This window comes from Phyllostomus discolor, chromosome 13 (genome assembly GCF_004126475.2).
Source record: "Phyllostomus discolor isolate MPI-MPIP mPhyDis1 chromosome 13, mPhyDis1.pri.v3, whole genome shotgun sequence".
In the NCBI taxonomy this organism is placed as follows: domain Eukaryota; kingdom Metazoa; phylum Chordata; class Mammalia; order Chiroptera; family Phyllostomidae; genus Phyllostomus; species Phyllostomus discolor.
In genome coordinates this window covers 72221407-72248716 of record NC_040915.2, presented here as the reverse complement: position 1 = coordinate 72248716, position 27310 = coordinate 72221407, and the positions used below count along the sequence as shown (strand labels likewise).

Here is a 27310-nt window from a genome sequence, read left to right as displayed (position 1 = left end):
TACACCCTGCCCAGCACAGCTGAAGGTGTGGAGTCCAGGCCTCACCTTTTGCCTTCTGCCTGCTGACTCAGGACAGAGCTCACTGCCGAGGGGCTAGGAGCAATCAAACGACCCTCCCCCTCCTCTCCCGGCAAAGCCTCAGCCACTGAGGGTGCTGGTGGGTCCAGTGCAGAAAGAGAGAGAAGGTGGAAAAGTCCACAGGCCATGCAGATGCCTACAGGGGCTTCTGTTGGTACCTGTGGCCAATGAAGAATAACAATTCTGTTCTGCAGTTTAGGAATCGTGAAACTGAAAAAGAAAGAGCATCAGAAAGTGTGTCAAGGAGATGTCCTGGATCCTTCCCACATGTAACTTTTTAGTAAAAATCCCAAGGCACTTCTCAAAATCAACAAGGCATTGGAAACATACTTTTAAAAGGTTTTTAACAAATTATTTGGTCCTCCAGCATATTTAACTGGATCATCCGGAATGACTGGGGTCCGTCCCCTCCTTGTCACTTTGCTTCCTGCTCTGTCTGGTTTCGAAGCTCTCCCAGAGGAATCCTGCACTGATAAACTCAGTCGTGCACTTCCAGGTGCAGAGCTTCAATTCTAGGAAGCTGGCAAAGGAAGACCCATCAGACAGCAAGGAGAGTGGCGAGGTCTGCCCTGGACCCCAAGCGCCCCAAGAGCCACCTGTATCCTTTCCAAGGGGAAGTCACCAAGGGCTGCAAAGCAAAGCACACTGTGGAGGGACTCTCAGCTCTGCCCTTTAAAAGGAATGATGGTGGACAATCTAAGTCTCTGTATTCTTGCCTGGTTCAGTTAGAGCAGCTATTGTTATCTTGAACAGTTACAGCCAACGCCTCAGAATTGATACTATGCCCTCACAAACTAGGCACAGACACTGTAGTCCCAGGCTGGCTCTCCTCACTGGCAGATCTGCCGTCCTCTCCTGTAATGAACGGTCTGTTCCCAGAAAGAGACTTCAACCACTACTACCCTTAGCAAAGTTTCCAGGGTAGAAGTTATTCACAGAAAGGCAGATAACCAACCACATGACGTAGGTACTGAAGAAGAACTTCAAGAACTAGGAAGAATGCAGGCTACTCGACCCCTTCAATCCCTTCCTAAGGGCTCCTTGATCTATGCTGCAGATCTGCATTCTATACCTTATCTGTGTGAACCAGGACATATAGTCTCCTGGCCAGCTGAGCATCCACCCACGGTATAAGGTGGCCAGAGAAGGAAATGGGATAGTTGTGGTTCACTTCTAGAAGGAAGGGAGCCGAGCGGGTGAAACTGTTCCCATTGTGGATCCCAAAGCAAGTCTGTTGTGCAGCTAAATTAATAAAGCAAGAGTTTCGGAAGTCCAACCCCGAAATCTACTTACTCACTCACCAGGCTCACAGAAAGACTGACAAGACGGAGATTTTGGGTTTGCACATGGAAGGGAGGGGACACTCAGACTCTCTGCACCCCTCAGCCCTCTCCAGCCCCAGAGCCCTCTGAACCAGGGTCACAGTGGGTTTCTCTCCACACCCGTTGGAAGAGTGTCACTTCAGACAAGTGAGAACGGCAAAGAGAGGAGGGAGCCCAGCAGTTAGCTGCTTGCCACTCATGCTGAAGAGAAGAAAAGAAGCTTTGAGCCACCACATACATTGGTGGCAGGTAAGATGAAGTGACTGATTTAATTACACACACCCCTCAGCCACCTTTCTGTTTGTGCAGAATGGGGTTCCCGGGCTTCGCACAGGAGAGCTCAGGGAAAATGGAAGCTGTGCACTGACACCAGTGCCCCAGGCGAGGGGTGGAAAGGTTCCAAGTGCCCACTAGAGGCTCCCTGAAACTGGTGTCACAGGCCAGGAATGGGATACTTGGCTCTCCCTGTCCTATCCTTATTAAATTGTGGGCTTGATACTGGCTGGAGCTGGGTAACAGGAGGCTTCGGACCACAGGGCAAGTCTCTCCAAGTGTGATCCGAGACCGCCTGAGTCAGCATCATTTGGGACCCATGCTAACTGCAAATTCCTAGGCCTGCACAGGTCCATGTGACTCAGAACTGAAGAGAAGGGTCCTGGACTCTATACATGGACTCAGCTCATGGGACTCTGAACCCCCTGAAAAGGCTGAGGACTGATGTCTTAGAACACTGGTGAACTCCTCATTATCAAGGGGACACGAGCACTTACCCTGGCAGTACAGGCAGAAAATTAGGAGATATGTATATACACACACAGACACACACACACATAAAATTTAATTTTTTAAAAGATTTTATTTATTTATTTTTAGAGAGAGGGGAAGGGAGGGAGAGAGAGAGGGGAAAGGAGGGAGAAAGAGAGGAAGAGAAACATCAATATGTGGTTGCCTGTCACACACCCCCTACTGTGGAACCTGGCCTGCAACCCAGGCATGTGCCCAGACTGGGAATCCAGCTGGTGACCCTTTGGTTGGCAGTGTGCGCTGAATCCACTGAGCTACAGCAGCCACAGTTATAATTTCATTTATTGATTTTTAGAGAGAGACAGGAAGGGGAGGATGGAAGAGAGAGAGAGAGATTTGTTGTTCCACTTATTCACATACTCATTCGTTGATTCTTGTATGTGCCCCAACTGGGGATTGAACCCGCAGCCTTGACACATCATCAGGACACTCTCACCAGCTAAGCTACCTGGATAGGGCCACTTACATTTCTTTTTAATCTCATCTTTTAAAATTTTCTGCCTAATTATATAAAAAACAAAATATTTAGTACAGTAGTGTACATATATGATCGATATAAATACACTCATACATTCTATTGATGATACGTGTTCAGAAATTTCTTCTGACAGAGGTTTGCAACCCAGCTGGAGTCCCAGTGACTCCTAGTGCAATGACCTGTTCACCATGTGGATGGAAAAGTAGCAAGTGGCTTGTGCAAATAGCTGCACTGAGCTACCAGGAATCAGGCCACACTGAGAAGAGAACCTGTGGGTTTGGGCCTCCGACCACATCTCAACACTGAAGTACAAGGGAGGCAAAGAGTGTAGCCAGAGCCGGACAGGCCTGTGGTGGAGTCTGCTGGAGCCTCCACCATGGAGACATCACCTACTAGTGCCTCCTTCACCCTGGTTGGTAGGAGGTGGGACTGCTCCCAGCAGGAAGCAGAGAAGCTAGGAAGTAAAATTTACCAACCATCCAGCCAGTTGTCCAAACCTACATCTCAGCTATGGCGTCAGCACAGACAGCCATCTGCTGAGCTCTAACTTATGGTCCCCTTTGTGGGGCAGAAAGAAGAAGTGCAGCCGTAGGAGAAATGCAGGGCAGGTGATGGCTACACCTGCCGACAGTTGTGCTGACAGCAACAGAAGCAGCCAGGCTGCTATGGAGGAACTGCAACTGGAAACTGCGGGAGGAGGGGAGCCAGGAGGCCCACTTGCTTCTCCACCCTGCCCCACAAAGTGAGAGCTTAGCCTCGAGTCAGACCTAAAATAAGGTTCTCCCCTTCCCTACCCCAGCCATGCATGTTGTCTTTCACAAGCCCAAGCGGTCCCCCAGACCAGCTATTTTCAACACTTTTCATCTCATGGCACACACAAACTAATCACTAAAATTCTGTGGCACACCAAAAAAGATTTTTTTTGCTGATCTGACATAAAAAATAGTTATAATTTTTATTTATTCAGTCAAGACAGCTAGAATCGTGTAGACTGTTGTTACTTTTTATTTGACAATCTAAAGAAAAAGAGGTCAGTGCCCCTGACTAAATAGTCAGGTACTGTATGTTTTAAAAACTCCTGCAGTGCACTGGTGGAAAATCGCTGCCCTAAGCAAATGAGTATGTGAGTCAGAGAAAGGAGGACGCATGAGGGGGAGGTCACAAACTGAACCATTTCCGTGACCATGAAAATGTCAGAGATTAATAGAGGTGTAAGGGCTAGGTAGCAGACATCGATTTGGGGCACAGTCACAGAATCCCATAATCATACAGTGTTAGAGCTAGCAAAAAGTTTTAGATGGTTATTCATGCGTTCATTTACTCATTTAACAAATACTTAGTGAGGACCACCCACCATGTGTCAGGCTCCATACTAAGGGCTGGGTACAAAGCAGTGAATAAAGGAAAGGTGGTACCTGTTCTCATGAAGTTTAGGGACTAGTGGGAGAGACAGACAACAACCAAGTCAACAAACAGATGTGAATATAACATGATTAGTGGTAAGATGGAAAATAGCTGGGGCGGTGAGGACTGGGGTTTACGTGACTGGTTTCCCCTGGCAATTAAGGAGTCAGAAAATGTCACCTCTCAGGGGCTGGTTCATGGCTTAACGAAACCAAGTTCTCCAACCTACAAGTCTTTAGTAGCTTAAAACTCACCTTCCACTTACTTCACAGGCTGAGCCCAACTGTACTATTTGCTGACAATAATAATAACAAAAGTGTCCCTACCAGGTAGCTCAGCTTGTTAGAGCATCAACTGTACACGCCAAGGTTGCAGATTCGATCCCTAGTCAGGGCACACACTAGAAGCAACTGATGAATGCATCAGTGGAAAAACAAATTGATGTTTCTCTCTCTTGCTCCCTTTAAAAATCAATAGATGATTTTTTAAAAATAATAACAAAGGTACCATTTGTTGAGTGTCAGACACAGTACTAAGTGCTTTTCCCATTTTATCTCATTTCCATCCCCACAGTCTCCACAAAGTAGATGCTATTATCTCTGCTTTTAAGGAAGGAAACAGACTTAGGATAAAACAATTCTGTGAAAGCACCACAGCCAGGAAGTGGTAGAGCCAGAATTTAAACGAAGGTCATTTAAATGAAGGTCATTTAAACAAAGGTCACAGGTCCTCAAAGCATCCCTGAGTCCCACCTGACAACTGCAGAGTACCACCAGCACTGCACCACAGGATCCGAGGGCTCTGCCTCTGTCACCACCTGTCTGCCGTCTCCTGGGTGTGGGGTGCAGGCACAGCACTGGGCAGTTGGTCCCTGAGAAGTCAGGACTCAGTTCTAGTTCACCACCCTGAAACTCCTGCCATGAGATCACGATTGGGACAAAGCTCTTGTTAACAGCTGGCTCCTCACTCAGGTGCATAGATGCCTGTATGCACGTACACATGCGTCCATGCATGTGTGTGTGTGTGAAAGATGAGAGTGAGTGACAGAATCAAGACAAGTCGCCTCCTACCTGTAGCCCCTACTTACCTTCGAAATCCATTGAGGCTCTCTCACTACCTTTCTTCTTTCTTTTCTCTCCTCAGTCCCTGTGTGCCATTGTTCTCTTTCGGTGCAGCTGTTTCACTCTTCACCTTACCACTAATCATGTTATAATTGCATCTGTTTGTTGACTTGGTTGTTGTCTGTCTCTCTGTCTGTTGTTTGTACTCCCCAAACTTCATGAGAGCAGGTACCACCTTTCCTTTATTCACTGCTGTGTACCCGGCCCTTACTATAGAGCCTGACACATGGTGGGTACTCAATAGATATTTGTTACATGAGTAAATGAACGCATGAATAACTGGAACATTTATTTATTTTTAAATAAACAAACAAACAAATAACATGATCTGCCCATAAGTATGCCCCTCTCTCTCCATGGCCCACCCACAATTAACTCTGATCCTGGGGGCTGGAACCCCTTCCTCCTCCAGGACACTTCCTCCCCTCTACTTGTCACAAAGGCCAAGAGACAGCAAGTTCAGCAAGGAGCACCACACTACAAGCATCCCGGGTGTCGGGCCCAAATGAGACCAAGCACACCCCACCTGGAGTGTGCTCGGATGCCTGAGCATCCTGCACCAGCAGCTCTACAGGCAGAGCCGAGTCCCTGATGGGTGGACATAAGAAGTGAGCACAGAGTTAACACCCCTGATGCCTTACTCCTCAGTCCCTATCCCTGTAGGGAAGTATCAGCACCCCCAAAGATGACAGGGCACCCTAACTCAGGCAGAATACACCATTCTCTACAGCATCTTTCTTTTGGGACCTTCAAGTTCTTTACCAGCTAAAGTAATTCACCATGAAAGAGGAAAATAATGATCCCAGCTAGCTAAGAAGTCACCTCCTTGAGAGACACACAGACAAGCATTCTATCCACACCAAAAGCCACACGACATCTATCCTGCACCTTCATCTTCTTGCAACAAATCACTCTCTCCCTTTTGGGACCCTATAACTTGGCAAGGGGCTACAATATCCCCAAACCAGGGGTCAACCCCCAAAGCGTTCCCATCTGTCAGAAGTGTCTGGTAATCCCAACCAGGCAGGGCCAATTCCTTATGCCCTAATCTCCAGGGGCCCCCTGCCACCTACTTGGCTCGTAGAAAGAACAGCTTCTTCCTCAGGGAAGAGACGCGGTGGTGACAGGCCTGCCTCACAGCTGTGCTGCAAGACACAGTCTCAGAGTGCAGGGTGTGCACCATGCTGGGCTCAGGGGGGCCGTCACATGGCAGCCAGGGCCCCGAAGGCTGGGGGTCACTCCAGAGCTGCCTACACAGGCTGCCCCTGTAGCTCCTTCAGCGGTCCGGTCCCCCGTGGCTCTTGCAACGGGCTCCCCCACCAGCCCCAATGATGTTTAACACAAGACAGAAGCAGGTGGAGGGCTGGGAGATGTGGGGGAGCCTGAGGCTCTGTATCACCAGGATCCCCTCTGCCTTCGGCCCAGGCCACAGCTCTGAGCAGAGCCCTTCTCCGTTTGTCAACACTTGGCAGCACTCTGGGCTCTTGGTGAGCTTCCTCTCCTCCCCTGTCCTCAGAGAGGGAGGCTGGAGCTGTACTTGCATGTGATGTCAGCTGCTGTGCCAGAAGGAGGGGCAGGCTGGCGGCACTGCTCCCTGAGGGTCTACTGCTTGGCTCCTTCCGCCTGGAGGGATCACCTGAGTGTCCAGGGACCATGGCCAAGCAGGTAGATGGAGCTAGAGTCCTCTGCAAATGTGCTATTTTGGGACAATTTCTGGGACAGAATAAGCAGAACTGAAAACATTTTTCTCTTTAATAGGAAGATGGTGGCTGGGTCTATATTGGAAGTGGTGAGCCTGCATTCTGGCCTTGCTTCAACTCCAGGGGCCTGCCCTTTGGCTCAAATCCTGTTACCTTGGTTTCCCCATTTGTTCATTCATGAATTCCACAGACATCTGCTGAGCACTTACTCTGTGCCAAACAAAGCAGACACAGTTCCTGTCCTCCAGGGTCTGAAGGGCTAGTAGGGAGACAGATAAATAAACCAAACCAAAGAGTGCATATCACTGAGCAAGTGCTGGGCAGAATTAACCATGGCCTCTATCCCTGCACCTCTATAAATCAGGTGTGATGCAGATTACCAGCTGGAAGAGATGATGGTGAGTTCTGGTAAGACATGGTAAGCTAGTCAGAGAAAAGGCAATACAAGAAGTAGCCAAATTAAATACACCTCAACCTCATACTACCCCCATTCTACCTTCCATGATCTAAGGAGACAATCTCATTTCCCACCACTCAGAAAAAATAGATCCTGCTGCTGGTGACCTCACCTTCCTCCCACCTGTGGACTCCCCTGCAGCCACACCAATTATCTCCTGTTCAAAGCTAACCCTTTCACTTGTGATCTTGATATATCTTTTCTGGCTTCATCCAGAAACTTTGCTTCCCCATCTTTAAATAGGGGGCACCACCCAGCTAAGCAAGTTGGAATCTCAGGACTAACTCCCTCTGGAGGGAGTTAACTCCCTCCCTTCTCACACCTTATGTCTAATCCATCACCAAGTTCTGGGTATTTTATCCCCTAAATATATCTTGAATTCATCTACTTTTCCTTTTTTTCATGACCACCATTTCAAGTCAAAGCTACCAATACTCTTTGCCTGGACTATTTGTAAGAACCTCAATTGCCCAAGCTGGTATCTCTATGTTCAGGGCTGCCTCCATTCTTTCTACACACTGCCATCTTTTCAGAATGCAAATCTGATTCTGCTGTGATCAACAGTGAGACAGACATGAGCAGAGCAAGGCCAGTGGGCCAGGTATGGGAGGTCACCAGGGCAGACAGCCCCAGGTGCCTAGCAACAAGCAAAACTGGAAAAACAAGGACCTCAGCCCAGGGCGGCCTTTCCTCCCCCAGCATGTTGCTAGTCATGTGGTTTAAATCCCCTGAACTGTCATATGGTTGGTTGTACCACTCAGACCCTCTCTTAACCTTTCATATCACTGGTTGTGTGGTTCAGACCCTCCCCTGACCTTTCCTCCCCTAGCATACCGCTAGTCATGCGGCAGACCCACTTCGAGGAGAAACAAGGGGACTGGACAAGAGCCTCATTGACTCCCATGTAAATCCTTGCATGTCTCCTCCTTTAAGCACTGGGCACTCAGGACAATGAAGTTCTGACCCACATCAAATAATCTTAGGAACAAAGCCCCGGGTCTGCTGACCATGGAGGCATAGTTTTGGTCAAGCTAGAGATAACATTTAGGACTCAGTTGTGTTTCAGCTCCAGGCCCAGAAAAGCAGCAAAACTAGGTGGAGCGAAGTCATGGCCGACCTCAGGACCAGATGCATTGACTAATGACCCCCTGCCTTGGCACCAACCAATCAATGGAAACCAGGACCCTGAAAGGACACACCTGGAAAGCTTATGCATAGTCTATTAAGATCCTCTCCTGAGATCTCCTCTAAAACACCCTGCCCTTTAGAAAACAGAGAGAACCCCTCAAGATAAAGCAAGTAGGTGAGAGCTCCCTGTGGAGCATGCCTACGCTTTTCTTCTCCCTTTTTCTGCTGTCTTTCTTCTAAGCTCTAAAAGTCCTGGCAAGACTTGCAACCAGGGGAGCAGCAGGCAGTGGCAGCTCTTCCTGGGCTAATCCTATGAACCTGTCTCTAAGGCCCCTCTTTCTCTGACTTTTTAGTGAGCCACTTTGGCTCACTTTTGTCACTGTGACTTTTACTTCTTATGAGTCTGCAGAGCCTAGCATGGCTCACTTATTTCCCATAATGTGTCTAGGGAGCCAAAGCAGCACAACCTAGGCTCCTTTCTGTTGCTTCGTCTACCCTAAGCCCTTCCTTGTTTCTCTGTCCCCAGCTTTAATAAATATCCTCTCAAAATCAACTGGACTCGTGTGGTGAAATCTTTTCTTCTGGAAGTCAAGGACCCATGAGCTGGCCTGAGGCAGACCTGCTCTGGGCACAGTGCTTTCTGGTGACACTGTTACCTCCCCTCCTCAAGACTCACAATGGTTTCCAGATGCTCTTAGTTTAGAGACTCAAGTCCTCATCATGGTCAGCCAAGCTCCTGCCCACCTTATCTCATTTCACATCATCTCACTGCTTCCTTCTCACCTCACACTCATCCTTTTGGTCTTAGCTCAGCCATTACAAACTCACCCTGCCCCTCCTGTCCTGGTCCAACTTCTTTGACACACTCTCTCATGGAACCAAGTTCCCTTCCTTTAATGCACATATCCGAGTGTGTATCTTCTCAGTCATCCACTCAGTTGTGTTAATATGGTCACCTCGACAGACTGAAAACTTGAGAACACGTGCATAATTGGTGGTTTGTTGAGTGAACGAATGAATGATGTCCTCTCTAAAAGTCTCATCCTTGACCTTTGGGTTTCTACTTCAGAGATTTAAAAAGTGCTTGTGTGTCCTGTATTAAAATGCAAATTTGCCGCAATCACCTCGGGTTTCTCCACTAGGTGTCATGTCTTCATCCAGGCAAACACCTAGCATGAACTGAATTCTTCATGTCCAATCTCTTTTTACTATCCTCACAAACTCTTCTAAAACTGCTCTCCAGTCACTGATGACCCCCTAATTGCCACTGCAGAAGGTCTCCTCTGGTTCTCATCCTACCTGTCTCTAGCATCTTTTTGACTTCTTTCTTACTTCTGTGATATTTCAGTCTCTTCACTATCTTGGCATCAGTCTATTGTAAATTCTTCCTCCCTTTACCTCTGCTTGAACTTTGCTAATCACAAGACTCTTGCCTCAACTACAGTCTCATGTCCAAACAAGTAGTTTTAGTTCTGTCTCCTGAGCTCCAAACAGGTATAGCCAACTGCTTAGTGCTGTAGGGCAGGTGTCTCCAAACCCCTGGGCCACAGATCACTACCAGTACTGGTCTGTGGCCGTTTAGGAACCAAGCTGCACAGCAGGAGTTGAGCAGCAGGCAAGTGAGTGAAGCTTCATCTATATTTACAGCCACTCCCCATGGCCCCCATTACTGTGTGAGCTCCACCTCCCATCAGATCAGTGGTGGCTTTAGAGTCTCATAGGAGTGTGAGCCCTTCTGTGAACTGTACATGTGAGAGATCTAGGCTCCACTCTCCTTGAGAATCTAATGCCTGATGATGTGAGGTGGAGCTGAGGCAGTGATGCTAGCGCTGGGGAGTGGCTGCAAATATAGATTATCATTAGCAGAGAGGTCTGAGTGCACAGAGACCATAATAAATCAGTTGCTTGCAGACTTATATCAGAATCCTATCAGTGAGTGGCAAGTGACAATTAAGCTGCATCTGGTGGGAGACTTTATAGTGGCAAATGAGTTGATGTACTTCAAATGTACAGCTGTATGTGGTGGCAGACTTTAAGTGAGAATCTGACACTTATTTTAGTCCACGCGTGGCCCGCCCATTATTTTATTTACTACCTCCATCCGCGCCTCTTTCCCGCACTGTGCACTTGTCTCTGTCACAGTTTTGTAAGCCCACACCTAACCCTAGCCAAAATGAGTAAAAACAAATGTCACTGGAGAGTTTCTTTGAAAAAGGGAAAGACCCAATGATGAGACAGCAAAAGACTCTAAGACTGATTACAAAAAGAAAGCTGCATTTAAAAGAAAATACCAATAGTCCTACTTAAATTATGGGTTTATAGCAACAGGCGACTGGCATTCTCCAAGCCTGCTTTGTACAACATGTGGTGATCGGCTATCCAACAAAGCCACAAAACCTTCACAATGGCTTCACCACATGGAGACCAAGCACCCTGCATTAAAAGACAAGCCTTTGGAATTTTCTAGAAGAAAAAAATGTGAACATGAAGAACAGAAGCAATTATTGAAGGCCACCATTTCTACAAATGTATCTGCACTGAGAACATTAATCTTGGTGGCTAACCACACTGCCAAAACTAAGAAGCCCTTGACTATTGGTGAAGAGTTAGTTGATCCTATTGCTAAGGACATTTGTCATGAACTTTCAGGAGAGGCTGCAGTTCAAAAGGTGGCACATGTTCTTCTTTCAGCTAGCACCAGAACTAGACAAATTGATGAAATATCAGAGGATATACAGGCACAATTGTTAGAGAGGGTTAATGAGTCACTGTAGTATGCAATCTAGGTTGATAAATCTACTGATACTGATAACAAGGCAAAAATGCTTGTTTTTGTGCGGTATATTTTTCAGGAGGATATGCACAAGGATATGTTATGTGCACTTTTGTTGCCAACCAACACCACAGCTGCAGAACTATTCAAATCTTTGAACGATTACATATCAGGAAAACTGAATTTTGCATCAGTATATGCACGGACGGAGCAGCTGCCATGACTGGACGGCTTTCTGGTTTCACTACTCAGGTCACAGAGGCTGCTTCTGAATGTGAGTCTATGCACTGTGTCATCCACAGAGAAAAGCTGGCTGGCTGAAAAACGTCACCTGAACTTAACAACGTTTTGCAGGATGTCATTAAAATTATCAACCACATTAAAGTACATGCCCATAACTCACGTCTATTCACACAGCTCTGTGAGGGGATGGACGCAGAGCACACACGTCTCCTCTCACACACAGAAGTGAGGTGGCTTTCTAAAGGTGGATCATTGGCCAGAGTTTCTGAGTTATAAGAGCTGCTCCAGAGATCTCTTTTATAAAAACAGTCACCACTGGGAGAACATTTCAGTGACACAAAATGTGTCACAAAACTTGCTTACTTGTGTGACATATTCAACCTGCTCAACGAACTCACTTTGTCACTTCAGGGGAGAACGACAACTATGTTCAAGTCAGCTGATAAAGATGCTGCATTCAAAGCCAAACTGGAATTGTGAGGGCAATGGGTGAACATTGGGATTTTTGACATGTTTCAAACAGCAGAGATTTTGAAAAAGACTGAGCCAGGGCCTTCTTTTTCCCAGCTGGTGTGTGATCACCTGTCTTAGCTTTCAAAAGATGTTCACCATCACTTTCCAACCACAAAACACCCCTGAACTGGAAGGAATGGACCTATGAACTATTTGTGAATGAGCCAGGTAAATCAGCTTTGTATATTTTGCTAAAAGAGGACCGACTGCTTGAGATCACAAATGACGGTGGCCTTCAAAGTATATTTGAGACAACTTCAAATCTCCATATGTTCTGGATTAAAGTCAAGGTAGAATATCCTGAGATTGCCACAAAAGCACTAAAAAGCCTGATTCCATTTCCAACCTCCTGTCTTTGTGAAGCAGGTTTTCTGCAGTGACAGCAACCAAAACGAGAGTACAGAGTAGACTGGACATAAGCAACACACTCTGGGTGTCACTGTCCCCACCACCCCAAGACGGGACCATCTAGTTGCAGGAAACAAGCTCAGGGCTCCCCCTGCTTCTGCATTATGGGGAGTTGCATAACTGTTTCATTATACACTACAATGTAGTAATAATGAAAATAAAGGGCACAATAAATGTGATTTGCTGGAATCATCCCGAAACCTTCCCCCCCACCTAGTCCATGGGAAAACTCTTCCACAAAACTGGTCCCTGGTGCCAAAAAGGTTGGGGACAGCTGGTGTAGGGAACCAAAGTTTACCTACATTGAAGCTGCCTTTTGAGATAGTTATTTTAAACTACTTATCAAAAAATAAAAGATCCTCCCCACTTTCCCATCCATGATTCAGATAGAAAAACGCACTTCAGAAAGGAAATCCTAGGATATTCCCCTTAGCCTAATTTGCATTAAGTATGGTAAATAGGAGGGCTTCAGGCAGGCGCCTGTTAGCCAGATGCCCTCTATGTCCCACTGTTTCTGAATTGCCCAGCAAGAATGTGCCCGCCACACAAATTCCTGCTCTTCTTCAGCTCCCTCTAAACCAACCATTCTCACTTCTGAAATCTGGTACCTTGTTCCCTCCTTTTCTCCTTTGTCCCAGATGTCATAGATGCCCAGTGTTGCCTCACTGCCTTTGGAATTTTCATGCATATGCAAATCTCTTATGTGCAGGAATTAAAATCTGATTTTCTCCTATCAATCTGTCTCTTAATTTATTATGTTAGTCTAGCTAGAAGTTAGAAGATGAGAGAAAATGTATTAACTTTTTTAGCCCCCACACTTAGCGTATTCTTCCACTTACACTCTCCATGGGGAATTTAGACTCTACGTGTCTAAATTAAATACACCACCATTCTTGCCCTTCAAATTTCTCCCCCTTGTGCCAGAAGAAGAGGAAGAGCAAGAAATTGAAAACTTATTTGAACAAATAGTGGAGGAGAACTTCCCCAATCTGGCAAAAGAAATGGACTTCTAGGAAGTCCAGGAAGCTCAGAGAGTCGCAAAGAAGTCAGACCCAAGGAGGAATACACCAAGGCACATCATAATTACATTACCCAAGATTAAAAATAAGGAGAGAATCTTAAAAGCAGCAAGAGAAAAGGAGAGAGTTACCTACAAAGGAATTCCCATAAGACTATCAGTTGATTTCTCAAAAGAAAACTTACAGGCAAGAAGGGGCTGCAGAGAAGTATTCAAAGTCATGAAAGGCAACTTACACCCAAGATGACTCTATCCAGCAAAGCTATCATTTAGAATGGAAGGGCAGATACAGTGCTTCTCAGATAAGGTCAAGTTAAAGGAGTTCATCATCACCAAGCCCTTAGTGTATGAAATGTTAAAGGGATTTATCTAAGAAAAAGAAGATAAAATTATGAATAGTAAAATGACAACAAACTCACAACTATTAACAACCAAACTTAAAAAAAATAAAAAACAAAAACAAACTAAGCAAATAACTAGAACAAGTACAGAATCACAAAAATGGAGATCACATGGAGGGTTATCAGTGGGGGAGTGGAAAGAAGAGAGAGGGAGAAAAGGTACAGAGAATAAGTAGCATAGATGGTAGATAGAAAATAGACAGGGGGAGGTTAAGAATAGTATAGGAAATGTAGAAGCCAAAGAACTTGTATGTACCACCCATGGACATGAACTAAAAGAGTGGAATGTGGGTGAGAGGGGAATAAAGAGGGGAAAATGGGACAACTGTAATAGCATGATCAATAAAATATATTTTTAAAAAAGTTCTCCCCTTCATCAAATGTTTTAATAATAAACAACATAATATTAATATTAATAATAATAGCAAGCACATATATAATACTAATCATGTGCCAGGTATGCGTCCTCTACTAATCATCATTCCTCAACAACCCTAGGAGGTATGAACTATATTTAACCCATTTTATAGACGAAGAGAGTGAGGCACAAAGGCGAAGTGACTTGCCCAAGATTGCACAGCATGCAGTGGAAGCACAATCACAGCCCAGGCAGTCACTCAATGTCTAGACAATGTGCCGCCTTTTACTTGCTGCCCAAACTGGAAACCTTAGGTTTACACTAAATACCCTTCCTCAACACAGATGCCAAGTCTTGTCAAACTTATTTAATACATTTCTTCCACTGGTTCCATCTTTTCTTTTTTTTAAAAAAAAGATTGTATTTATTTTTTTTTAGAGAGAGGGGAAGGGAAGGAGAAGGACAGGGAGAGAAGAAACATCAATGTGTGGTTGTCTCTCGCACACCCCCTGCTGGAGACCTCGACCACAACCCAGGCTTGTGCCCTGACTGGGAATCAAACCGCGATCCTTTGGTTCGCAGCTCATGGTCAATCCAGAGCCACACCAGCTGGGGCATCCATCTTTTTTTGTCCTTACTATTATACCAGAATTCAGAACTGTGCCCATGTGGCCTCAGCTTAAATGTCACTACATCTAGTCATCCCTTCCCACCCAATGTAATTTCAAAATGCTTGGGTCCAAGGTGTCATCCTCTTTCATTTTTTAAAAGATTTTACTTATTTATTTTTAGAGACAGTGGAAGGGAGAAAGAAAGGTAGAGAAACATCGATGTGTGAGAGAGACATGGATGGATTGCCTCTCACAGGCCCCCAACCAGGGACCTGGCCCACAACCCGGGTATGTGCCCTGACCAGGAATCATACTGGTGACCCTTTGGTTCACAGGCCCGTACTCAGTTCATTGAGTCACACCAGCCAGAGCTCATTTTCTTTATAGCACAATTATTACTTGATGTTTTCTTGTTTATTATCTATCTCCCCTTACTAAAAAGTAAGCACCATAAAAGGAGGGACAATAGTTACATTGTTCACAGCTGTAACCTCAATGCCTGCAAGAGTGCTCAATAAATACTTGTTCAATGTGGAATGAAGGGGCTGACAACTGCCCCAGGCTCCCACCTTCCTTATCTGTGGCTGGCATTTGCCCCTGAAATGCATCTTCCACACCAGGACCAAAGTGATTTTTCTCCCACACTAACTGGGAGTGACCCAGGCACCTCCTCCCTCAGAACTCTCAGTGACATGGAAGTATCTGCAGTTCCCGAACATGTACTGCTGTCTCACGCCTCCCCGCTCTCATCTCACATCACTGCTCCTGCGCAGGGCGGCAGTGCCTGGACAGACAAACTGCCATTCACCCTGCAACTCTCAGCAGAGGCCCCACCCCGCCGCCACGGGGTCTTTCTGGAAACCACCTCTCCCCCATCCTTGCCCCAGGCCTCCCCCACCTTTGCCCCCTGCAGAGTACCTGTGAGAGTACCTGTGTTTCTCTCGGGCAAATATTTTTAATTGTACTTAAATTGTTTATCAAATTTTTCATTAATAACATAATGTACACCATTCTAACAAACAGGCAAAGGTATGTAAAAAACAATAAAACTACAGGTTTCTTCTGATATACCTAAGTATATCAATCACTTTATTTTTCCACTCTCTGTGTGGTATCTAGAGAGATACTTCCTATCCCAAAGACTTACTAAAAAAACTGCTAAATACTCAAGAACCAGGGAGTTCCCCATAGTATGCACACACACACAAATGGCAAATTTCTTACCTCCACCGAGTCTCTGTTTCCTAAACTCTAACATGAAGATAATAATAGCATCTATTTGACAGGGCTGTTGAGAGGATTTTATTTAAAAGTGTATACAAGACTCGTTGCACAGGCTGAGGCATTCTAGTAAACAAATTCCTCCGTTTTATAATTGCATGTCATTATAATATATTTTACTTGTGTACTTGTAGGTATGTCTTACCATGAGGCAGTAAGGCTCTTGAGGAGAAACACCGTGCCTGACCCAGGTATCCTCAGTATCTGAAATGATGTTTTGCAGAGAGTAGTACAGAACTGCTAGAGGCTGAGAGCAAGTCTCACGACAGCCATAATCAGCTACCACTCACTAGCTTCCAGGCACCTCACACATGTTGTCTCATTTACTCTTTACAAGAAAAGACTTCCACAAATGAGGAACCCATGGTTGAGGAACACTAAGGACATTGCTTTTAAAAGGCACAGTAAAAGTCGAAGCTAAGTTGGTCTGTCTTAAGGGCTTTCTTTCGCTCTTTCCAACCCACCACAGTGCCCACCAGTGGGCAGTGAGCTCCTGCCCATCTTGCAGCCCAGACTCCAGGAGGCTTCTGGTAAGTAGCAGACATTCCTTCACCAAGGTGTGTGCCCCGTGCCTGCGGGCGGAAGTGAATATGTGACGCAGGTGGCCCTGCCTGGGCACTTGGTTACACCCCAGCCCTGCCCAGGTCTCAATTTTCCTACACTAACAGGCTTCCTGGCTTCCTGGTTAACTGAGACCCTGTCCTATTGAAACTCATATTGTTACATTAACTGGTAATGTTCTGTCGAAACCAGTTATTGTTACATAAATGGCCCTTAGTAAAACAGCTCCTTTTTCTGCAGTTCTGGCTTTGTTTGAAAGTTCCTGCTATTGCAAAACCCTAACAATTGCTCCAGTTTGGGCTGAATCTAGGAACTAGTGTTTTTTATGTGAATCCTTGACTTTACCTAGAAGGATAAAAATGGATCACACACGCATACACATATCTCGGGAAGTTAGATCTATTTTGCTTTCTACTAGAAAACTGGGGGGATTATTCCTCTCTCTGAGACAAGCCCCGTGTCCCAAAAAGTGTTATTGTCCTAAAATCAGCCCTTCTCCCCGATGCACAGCTGCTCAGGAAGTGCCCCCGTCATGGTTCCTAGGGGTCTTTTCCTTCAGGACAGAAAATGGCCTGGATGAGGGAAGAGTTCTCAGCAGCCCTTAGGTTTGGACGCCACATGGAGACATTTCCCCGTTTGCTGTCATGTGGACCTTTTTCAGGACTGCAGTAGGGGGTCTGCCTGGCACACACACACAGGGAAGGGAGTCGTGCGAGGGGCGCTCTGAGTCCCCTTCTAATCTTGAGAGTGTGGCTGTTGAAACCCAGAAGGCTTTGAAAAGAGAATGCAGGCCACTCTGGAGACTGAGGGACCTGCCACAGGACCCTGATTAAGTATCTGAACAAGTGTCTCACTCCCTGGGGGCCCCACGCCTCTCCCCTCTAAACTGACGATCTGAACTGTTCCTTCTGGTTACTATGAACAGAAAACAACTGAGAGTGAGGGCAGAACTCACAAAACTTCATAAACTAAACAAAGGGAGCAGGGTTCCAGAGGTCCCAGATTCTGGCCCAGGGCGGATGCTTTTAGATACCCCAGCTAGCTATGGCTTCAACCCCTGTGTGGAGGGGACAGGTCACAGCTTCCCAAGGCCTGTTCCGCTGTAGTGGAGATCTGATCTCATCATGGAAAAGCTCTTCCTTACTTCGGGCTGAAACCCTTCTCCCTGTAACTTCTGGCCCTCTGGTTCTAGTTCTTAGGCTTTCAGATACTTGACAAATGCTGTTACTAGTCACCCTGGCCCTTCTCCTTTCCAGGCTAAGCCCCATTCCTTCAACTGATCCTTATAATGATATTGTATCCCCCTCATTGCTTTTTTCTGGGCTCTAATTTATCAGTACCCATTGCCAAAGAACTGGACAGAATACACAGATATGGCCAAAGTAGAACAGACCACAGTGAAACTTTTTTTTCTTTTTAATCTCTTCCATCACACTTCTGTTAATGAATTTGGACTTTCAAAGGTCACTTGATACTTGTGTCCTATTACTGGCTCATATTTGACGAGTAAATAAAACCCTCAACCCCTTTTCATGTGAAATCCTGTCATGCTGTCACTGCTGGGCACTGCTGGCCCCCAGTGACGACCCAACACTTGGGAAATATTCTCATATGAATTTATAAATATGCAACCTAAGTGTAACATTGATTTTAAACATGAAAGTCTCCTTGTTTCTACCCATAGTTCTATTTAAAATAATAATAAATCCAGTTCTGTCATCCTGGCATTTTCTATCCCCTCTCAGCTGTGTGTCTGCCACAAGTTTGATAATGAAGTAAAAGTACCTTCTGGTTTTCATCCAGTTGGCTGGTAAAAATGGTAGTCAGAACTAGACCAAGAGCAGAGCCTTGTGGGACGCCAGGTGAGACCTCCTTTTCTCTAACATCAGTGCAGCCAACTTTCCCTGCACACTGCCGACCTGCGACCACGGAGCTCTGTCTGGGGTCCATCGGCACCACGTGACAGGGGCTGGCTGTCCCCCATGAGCCAGGCCAAGCAGCAGACAGTGGAACGGGCAGACAGAGCCAGAGAAGTGGTTTACAGCCATCCAGGAAGTCCTATCTCCCCTAACTAGGAGCACTTGAGAGTAAGTGCTTTGCACTTCTCCTCCCTAACCAGAGGGCAAATAGCTTAACTCACCCCCCTCAGGGAGACGGATCACAGAAGTCCAATTAATGCCATTTTCCAGCCACACCCAAAAAGAGATGAAGTTAAGGGAATAAATCTCATTTTGGCACGTCAGCATAAGGCTGATGAATATTATACTGAAATCTTTCCCTAAACTCTCAGCCTTTAAAACCCTGAAAACAAAGGTCCCAGCACACACTCTCCCTCTGGGGAGCATGTCCACGCTTCCCCTTCCCCCCTCCTCTTCCCCCACATGCATGTGTCTCCTAAACTCTAGGGATCCTCACAAGACTTGCAACCAAGGGAGCAGTGGGCAGCAGCAGCTGGTCCTCAGATCACCCTCTGACTGGGTTTCTGAGGCCCCTCTTCTCTGACTTCCCAGTGAGCCAAAGCAGCTCTGGGCCAGGCCTCCTTTCCTGTAACACTCACAGCCCGAGGGCTGAACGATCACTCCTCAAATCTGCAGAGAAGAGTTTGGGAGCTTCTTTATTCTCACTGTGCCCTGTGTCTCCCACCTCATTCCCCGTTCACCCCTGATACCTGCAGCCACTCCGGTCCTGGCGTTCTGCTGCCCTGGGAGCCACACATGCAGCTTTCCTCAGGCATGAGATACCCCTTCCACCCCAGTCTACACTGCAGCAGCCTTTAGAGGGGGTCTCAAGTCCCCAGGCCACTCTGAAGTCCTGCCCACCCATCTGGCTTGCCCATCGTGCTGGCTCCCCTACCGCACACCAGAGCCTGTAGGCTCTGTCCCTTCATGTCAGTCCCTCCCTTGGAAGCGCTCTCTGAGCAGTCTCCCACCTCTCTGCAGTCTTCCAGCTCTGGCTCGCTCACTGAGTATGCACCACCTGCCTCCACCACGTCACCCACCCCATCATCCACCCTCACCTTTCTTCCTGCGCCCGAGGACTCAGGAACCTGCTGGAGTCATCATCGTGGCTGCTCTGCTGGCTGCTCTGCAGGCTGCTGCGGAGACACAGGACACGGCCGACCGTTAGCACCAAGCTTCTTTCCCAACCCCAGGGGAGGTCACAGAGACTCCATTTGACAAAGAAACGGTCTTACAAAACTTTCAAAATGCAAGTTCCCGTGTCAAGTCAATTTGTACAGAGAGTGTACTGACCTCAGTGGATCTGAGAAGTGACACAAATTTGGTGAATACCCCACCCGACACACCTAAAGCTGAAGAGGAAGTGTCTGTCCTCGTTCTTCCCTGGCTGCAGGAATTGGGTGAACATGTGCCTCCAGCGCCCTCCGGGCTTGGGCCTCTTGCCGGTAGGACCCGGGACGGCCATCCCATCCTTCACCCTCACCAGACTCTCAGGGCTCTGTAGACTGCGGGAGGGCAGGGCGGAGACCGGAAGAAGAGGTCTGGAAGGAAGGGATATTCCAGGAGGACTAGAGGTTGGATGGGATGGGGGTAGCTGACCTGCGTCTGTGACTCCAGGGAGGGCTGAGGAGGGCACGCAGGGTTGGAGGGCGGAGCCTCGAGCTCCCTACAGCCCCGCGGGCAGCAGCCCTCCACTGGAGTCCGGACAGAGAAAAGTTGCCCACACGCCTCACGACACGAAACACAGAGCTTATGAGCACGTTTTTATTATCTGCTAATTATTAACTACTCTAGGCCTCTAATCAGGAGTCCCCGACTATAGCCCCCAGGGCCAGACCTGCAGCAGTGTGTTTGGTGCTGCCGACTGAGAAGTGGTATCTGCCTTTTGGTTTTTTCTTTTTTCTTTTTGGTATTTGCCTTTCTAAATGGTTGGGGAAAAAAACCCCATTTCATGACATGTGAAAATTACATGAAATTCAAACTGCAGAGTTATAAAACCATTCACCACACACTATTTATGGCTGCTGTTTTGCTCTAACGGCAGAGGAAGGCCGAGCCGAATTCATGAAACCATTACACCCACGAAGCCTAAAATACTCACTCCCATCTTCTTAAAGAAAAAGGTAGCAAACCCCTGCTTTGCACAGATTTTAATAATCAATTACCACCACCATACATATCATTATAACCCAGGCTCCAGTAGAACCAAAACTGTTTCCTTGTTCTGACAGAATCGTCCACCACAGAGAAACACGCTGGAGCCAGTCCCTGGGGTTGGAGCCCCGGGGAGGGTGGGCCGGAGCGCAGCCTGAGCCTGGGGTGGGTGGCGCGGCTCCAGGGCCGCGCACTTGCAATCAGAGGAGCACAGGGTTTTTGTGGTTACACTTGTAAGCATGCACGGATGTCTGTTCCTTTAACAAGAACTAAATGAACTGAGAAGCAATTTATTTCAAAATTTCAAACAAGGTACCAGAAGAGCACCACACACAAAGCCCTCAGTTGTGTGGCAAGAACTAAGAAGGGACACAATCCCTTTCTCCACATTCACTCTACAGGGTGTCCAACCCGTGGCCCACGGGCCACATGTGGCCCACAGGCCTGTGAATGCGGCCCAACACAAAATCGTAAATTTATTTAAACCATTATGAGATTTTTTTTGTGATTACATGACACAATGTGTTTAATATGTGGCCCAAGACAACTCTTCTTCCGGGGTGGCCCAGAGATGCCAGAAGGCCGGATAGCCCTGCAACAAGGCTGACGTAGAGCGCCTTGTTCCACATGTTCGCTTTGGCGTGGCCACTCGTCCTCTCCCTTTTGCCAGGTCTCGCACACTTGCACATTAAAAACTTGTGATGACAAAACTATACTTCCATGTTGTCCACCCGTGGGATTTCTTACAGTGCAACTGACTGGTTCTGTGCATCCAGCACCCTCTTCTCTGCAACGTGGGATTATACTACAGCAGGTAACCCGCAGAAAATGGAGCTCAAATTTCAAAACAGACGCAGCTCCAGAGGCAAGCATTCAGAGAGGAGAGCATCCAGAGAGGAGGAGCAGTCTAGGCTGTGGGGAGCGCCTGTGAGAAGTAGCGGGGGTGCAGGGTGGGGAATCTGGAGCCTGCCAACAGGGTTCACCCTGCCCCAAACCACAGGATCAGCGAGACGCCTCTCTAAGGGGGAGGTCAGACCTGGCCTCCCAGGGCTGTCCCACCTTCTGGCGTCTCTGGGCCAACCTGGAAGAAGACGAGATGTTTTGGGCCACACATTAAATACATTGTGACACGGAATCAACAAAAATCTCATCATGTTTTAAGTTAATTTACGATTTTGTGTTGGGCCACATTCACAGCCATCCTGGGCTGCATCCAGTCTTCGTTCGGCCCAGGGGTTGGACACCCCCAACATGAGCTGCTTCTTCCTTCTCACCCTACCCTCCCTCTGGCAATCAAAACTTCACTTTATTAGTGAAACTAATAAAGAGGATCCCAGAACTAAATGACAATTTACCAGTTTCAGGAAAATAATTCTGGACCAATATTAGCAAATTATCCCACTAGATGGCACTGCTGACTTCCAAATCAGAACCCCAGGAGGCCAACCCATCCTGCACTTCCAGAAGGAAAACGAGACCAACCAACCTCTGGCACCCGGTTCTGGCCTTGCCGTTGCTTAGAAAACAGTTCAGATGGTAGAGTGGAAGCAATAATGGATCACCTTCAACTGCTTATTGCTTCTAAATAGCTAAGCAATGTCAGCTCGTGTGCATTCCACAAGTATTTCTACAATGCCCTCTATGCACATGGGCCAGTGGAAGGGCCAGCAGGAGGAGCGTGGAAAGAGTGGGGACATCTGGACTCTGGCATGTGCTCCCACACTTCTTGTTACAGGGCCCTAAGCAAATCATTCCATGTAGTTCTCCTCAGCTGCAAAATGGGACAGATGTTCACAGCAGTCTGTACTTTGTGCAGCTACTATGAGGGTTAAAGAATGGACACGTGCGAAGCAGGGAGGACAGTGCCTCGCACGTGTTAACTGCTGTGTAAGTGCTGGTACTGCCACGTGCAGGCATTGCTTGGTGGGTCACAGAAAATAAAAATGCGAGTCAGACAAGGATCCTTCTCTCAAGGTGTTTACAGTCTGGAAAGCAAGCATCAACATACATAACTACATGTAAGTGTAGAAAAGGATAACTCTTGGCAGGAGATACGAAATGCTACCAAAACAGAGAACAGAGAGAGAGCACTTCCCTGCAGGGTAGGCAAGAGAAGAGCTTCTCCACAACAAGGAGTTTGTGTGCCAAAACTTGAAACTTGGAGAGGTTCTGGACAAGCAGCCTGCGCAGAAAAGGCGTTCCCGCTCAGCTCCACTGCCACCCAGCCAGCGCGTGCCAGGTCCTGTGCTCAGAGATGGGGACCAGAAGAGCCCGCCGTCTGGGAGGCACAGCAGTCACTGTGCCCTATGCGGTGCGGTGCAGGTGGCAGGAATTGCTGCTGGGGGGGATGTCGAGAGAGGTGAGCACTGGGCAGTAGGGACTGCAGGTAATCCCTGAAGGCAACAGATGTCAGTGCACAGGGTCCTCCCTCCCTGAAAGCCCACAGGAGGGGCCTGGTCCTTATCTTTTCAACAGTCTGAAATCAGTGAGGTGTGTGCCAACTATTCCTCCACTCAGCCCCATGAAATAATATTGATCAGCAGAGTGTCCAGAGATTCAGATATTGCCTCATCCCTTCACATAAACACTTTTTAAAAAATATATTTTTTAAGATTTTATTTATTTATTTTTAGGGAGGGGAGGGAGGGACACACACACACACACACACACACACGCACATCAATGTGCGGTTGCTGGGGGTTATGGCCTGCAACCCAGGCATGTACCCTGGCTGGGAATCGAACCTGGGACACTTTGGTTCCCAGCCCGTGCTCAATCCACTGAGCTACGCCAGCCAGGGCTTAAAAAATATTTTAAAATTTATTTTTAGAGAAAGGGGAAGGGAGGGAAAAAGAGAAGGGGAGAAACATCAGTGTGAGTGAGAAACACCAGTCAGTTGCCTCTTGCATGCACCCCAACCAGGGGCCGAAACTGCAACCCAGGCATGTGCTCTGACTGGGAATCAAACAGGAGACCTTTGGCTTTGCAGGACGATGCCCAGCTTACTGAGCCACAGCTGCCAGGGCTCCCATAAACTTTTATATGAGCCTTTTCAGATGACACAGACCACCTGGATACCAGGCAGCTCACCATGCTCCCTAAATGAATCAATAAGTCTCCTGAGCTCATGAAAAAAGCAACAACCATACTAGGGCGATTGCAGGGGTCAAGGCCACCTCCCCAACCCCTCCATGCCACCCAAGGCCTTGGTGAGACAGGGCCAGTCTGGGCTCTACAGCTGATGGAAGTTGAGAAGAACTCGGAGGAAGTCCAGCGGAAGGTACTAACAGCTGAAAAAAGCCTCTAAATAAGAATGTGGAATGACTTGACCTGGGCGCCAGATGACTGAATGTTGGCTTACGGCTGCAAGGAAGGGGACTTATATAAGCAACCCCTGCCTTTCCCCAAGGCAGCAAGAGAAGATGTGGGCTGACTCAAATTCCTCCTGTTGCAAATTCAAGCTTCAGGTAAAAATTGCTATATAAATTAAATTCTGTTACCTAGGTGGGGAAAGTGCTTCTTTAAATTCCAGAATGTTCCTGTGGGAAACCAGCTGAAATGACATGAATCTGGAACCTCAGTTTTGTTCTTCATCAGCCAGTTAGTGCTCAGAGCTTATCCTCTATGGTCACATTGGACTGGCAACACTGCAAAGGAAGAACTGGGAAAAACCCGTTGTAATCTGAGCCCAAGCACACTTCAAAGGGCAGAAACTCGAAGGCTAACCCGGGAAGCTCAGCTATGCCAGCTGCCAGATTCCCACAATGCCACTGCTCGCCCGTCCTCCCTCCCCCGACCTGGGACCCTTGAAGAAAGGACAGGGAGGTATCCTTCTGCCCTCTGGACAGTGCAGGCACTGCTGTGGAGACTGAGTCAGTGCTCCCTAAGTAGGAAGAGCTCTTTCTCTCATGGTCAGCCTCCTAAGTCCAGAAGGGGTTTTGAGACATTCAGGGAATTCCAAGCAGCTATGGGGATGTATGAGCTATAGTTTAGTATTTCCTGAATCTAATGAAAACTATGCATTTATCCCCACAAATTTAAATGTGTGGACTAATTTATCACGTTTCTTTAACGTTTCGCGTTTCTATCACGTTATCACGTAGGAGTCACAGAAACAGCATGGAGACAGGCAGAGAGAGTTTTGCCCCAGCTTTGGCTCTTCCCAGCCCTGCAACCTTGGCCAAGACGTTTGTGCCCCTTTAGCCAGTGCCCAGAGGACTGGGACGGTGCAGTACCTCGGTGTCAAGGATCAGACTGTGAGTAATCCAATCACAACATCTGAATACAGAATTTGGAGTCAGAAAGACACAAGCTCTAGTCCAAACTCTGCCACTGAGGGTGACAAGGGGCAAAATATTTAACTTTCCTAAGTGTGGGATATGGGTGTGACACACAGGGTTTCGATGGTTGCCGTGAAGATTAGAAATGGTAGAGATCATTTACAGACAGGGCCTGGGCCTTGGTGGGTCCACCAAAGTGGCAGGCATCCATTGTACTTAACATTCACAGTTAGTTTGGCACATAAGTATTTTCAAACACTGAATGCTTGGGAGGAAGACAATAGGAGAGACCCTTATGGTGAAAATGTTGAGAGACCCTGACCTGAAAAGCAGAATCACTCACGCCATCACTGACAAAAGAGATGCTGTGTTTTCAGGCTGAATTGCACACACCTGTGAGATGACTCTGGCATTGATTGTACCCATTCAGTTTAAGTACAAAAGATGTGTGGGAGAAGAAAGGCAGGTCGCACAGAAGCTGAGAATAAAAGAGAATAGTTTCTGTTTGTCATCTGGCAAGTGTGGGAAAGCCTAAGAATAGAAAATAAGTAAACAGATGTGATTGGGGGCACTGTGGATGACTGTCAGCTTCTCACACAGCACACCTGATTATTTTCAAAAACTAATTAGAAAAGAGTGTGCTCTGGGTGAAAACTGATTATTTGTCTACGGCATCAGCAGGACTTTCTGCTTAATGGCTCCATGGGAACCTGCAAGGTGCCTACCTGGTCAGCAATTCAGGGGTTCAGATTCCAGTTAAACACATACCTTTTATAACTCATTTCAACTCATCAACACTTCTCTATTTAATAGTTCTTTCATTTGTACGCATGATTATGTCTCTGTCTTGGAAGGAAGGAGGGCAGGAAGGAAGGAGGGAGGGGGAGGGAAGTATCTTTTTACAAAGGGTAAAGGATCCCTCACCCCAATAAAATTCTAGACCTTTCAGCACACACACTTAAAAGAACACCAACCCCATTACATTCTCAAAGGGGTCTGAAAAAAGGGGGAAGGAAAACTTGTGGTAGCTTAACCTCTCTTCAATTGCTCTTAGCTAAAGGAACACACTGCTTTTTTCCAGTTTCCCACGTTCTAGTAGTTTCTTCGGCTTCCATCACTACTTAGCTTCACAGGGAAATCTTATGCCCTCTTACAGGAGAAAATGCAAATTACCCAGGTCACTTAGTGGTGATGTGAGCAACCAAGGAGCTTCCCAGAACTTGAAGTCTTGAGAATCCACTGATACTGTGGACAGTAGAGTCTCAGAGGCCAGACTTCTGCACCCCACTTCCTTCTTCCTCAGTTCCCTGTGCCCCTCCTGCCTTTAGAAAACCCCTTGCTTCCCAAACCAGAACCTTAACTTTGGAGGAGGGAAATGCTGGGAAGCTGCAGAGTTCTCAAATGCCACATACTCACCAGTAGCCACTCTGTCCATAGATGATCCCAAAATCATTTTGGACGATCATCTTGATGCTGGTCCCTTTACCCAACTGCTTAAAGTGAGCAGTTCCAGTTCCTTTTCCACTGATTCCCTTTCACAGAGCAAGTCAGGGGTCTCTCCAGACACAGTGAGAGCCTCTGCTTGTGTTTGCCATGTGTCCCTACTCCCTCCACAGTGGTAACCCTTCCAGGGTGTCCAGCATTTGAGCGTCTCTGGCCCACACTGGAAGAAGAGTTGTTTTGGGACACACATTAAATACGTTGCAAAACATATTCACAAACAAATCTCATAATGCTTAAGTAAACTTATGATTTTGTGCCAGGCTGCATTCACAGCCATCACAGGACACCCCTGAATCTGTACTCTCAACTATGATGTTTTCTTTTTTAAATTTTTCCAATTTTGTTATCCCCTTTATCCCCTGCTGCCTGTACCCCCCCTCCAGCATCCACCTCCCCGCCCACTTAGTTCATGTCCATTGGTTGTATACATATGTTCTTTGGCTTCTCCATTTCCTATATTTAATCTCTTCCTGTCTATTTTCTACCTACCATTTATGCTACTTATTCTCTGTACCTTTTCCCCCTATTCCTCCCCTCCCCCTCCACATTGATAAATCTCCATGTGATCTCTATTTCTGTGACTCTGTTCCTGTTCTAGTTATTTGCTTAGCTTTTGTTTTTAGGTTCAGTTGTTGATAGTTGTGAGTGTGTTGTCATTTTACAGTTCATACTTCTGATCATCTTCCATTTCTTAGAAAAGTCCCTTTACCATTTCATATAATAAGGTCTTGGTAATGCTGAACTCCTTTAACTTGA

The 27310-nt window shown here is 46.9% G+C and overlaps 1 protein-coding gene across 11 annotated transcripts in view; it reads right to left on the bottom strand.

Annotated features, from left to right (window-relative positions):
• The window catches only part of GRAMD1B (GRAM domain containing 1B), a 163589-nt gene that overhangs the window by 109166 nt on the left and 27113 nt on the right, over positions 1 to 27310 (bottom strand). For 9 of the 11 annotated variants that reach the window (XR_004900478.1, XM_036014274.1, XM_036014262.1 and 6 more), the window contains exon 2: positions 19676 to 19753. The exons of 1 other annotated variant lie outside the window; for it this stretch is intronic. Coding sequence is in view for 9 of the 10 variants with exons in the window: in XM_036014274.1 (XP_035870167.1) it covers positions 19676 to 19753 (78 nt within the window). In the remaining variant the exon portion in view is untranslated. The remainder of the gene's footprint in view (positions 1 to 19675; positions 19754 to 27310) is intronic. One more of the 11 variants, XM_036014264.1, reaches the window with a different exon arrangement.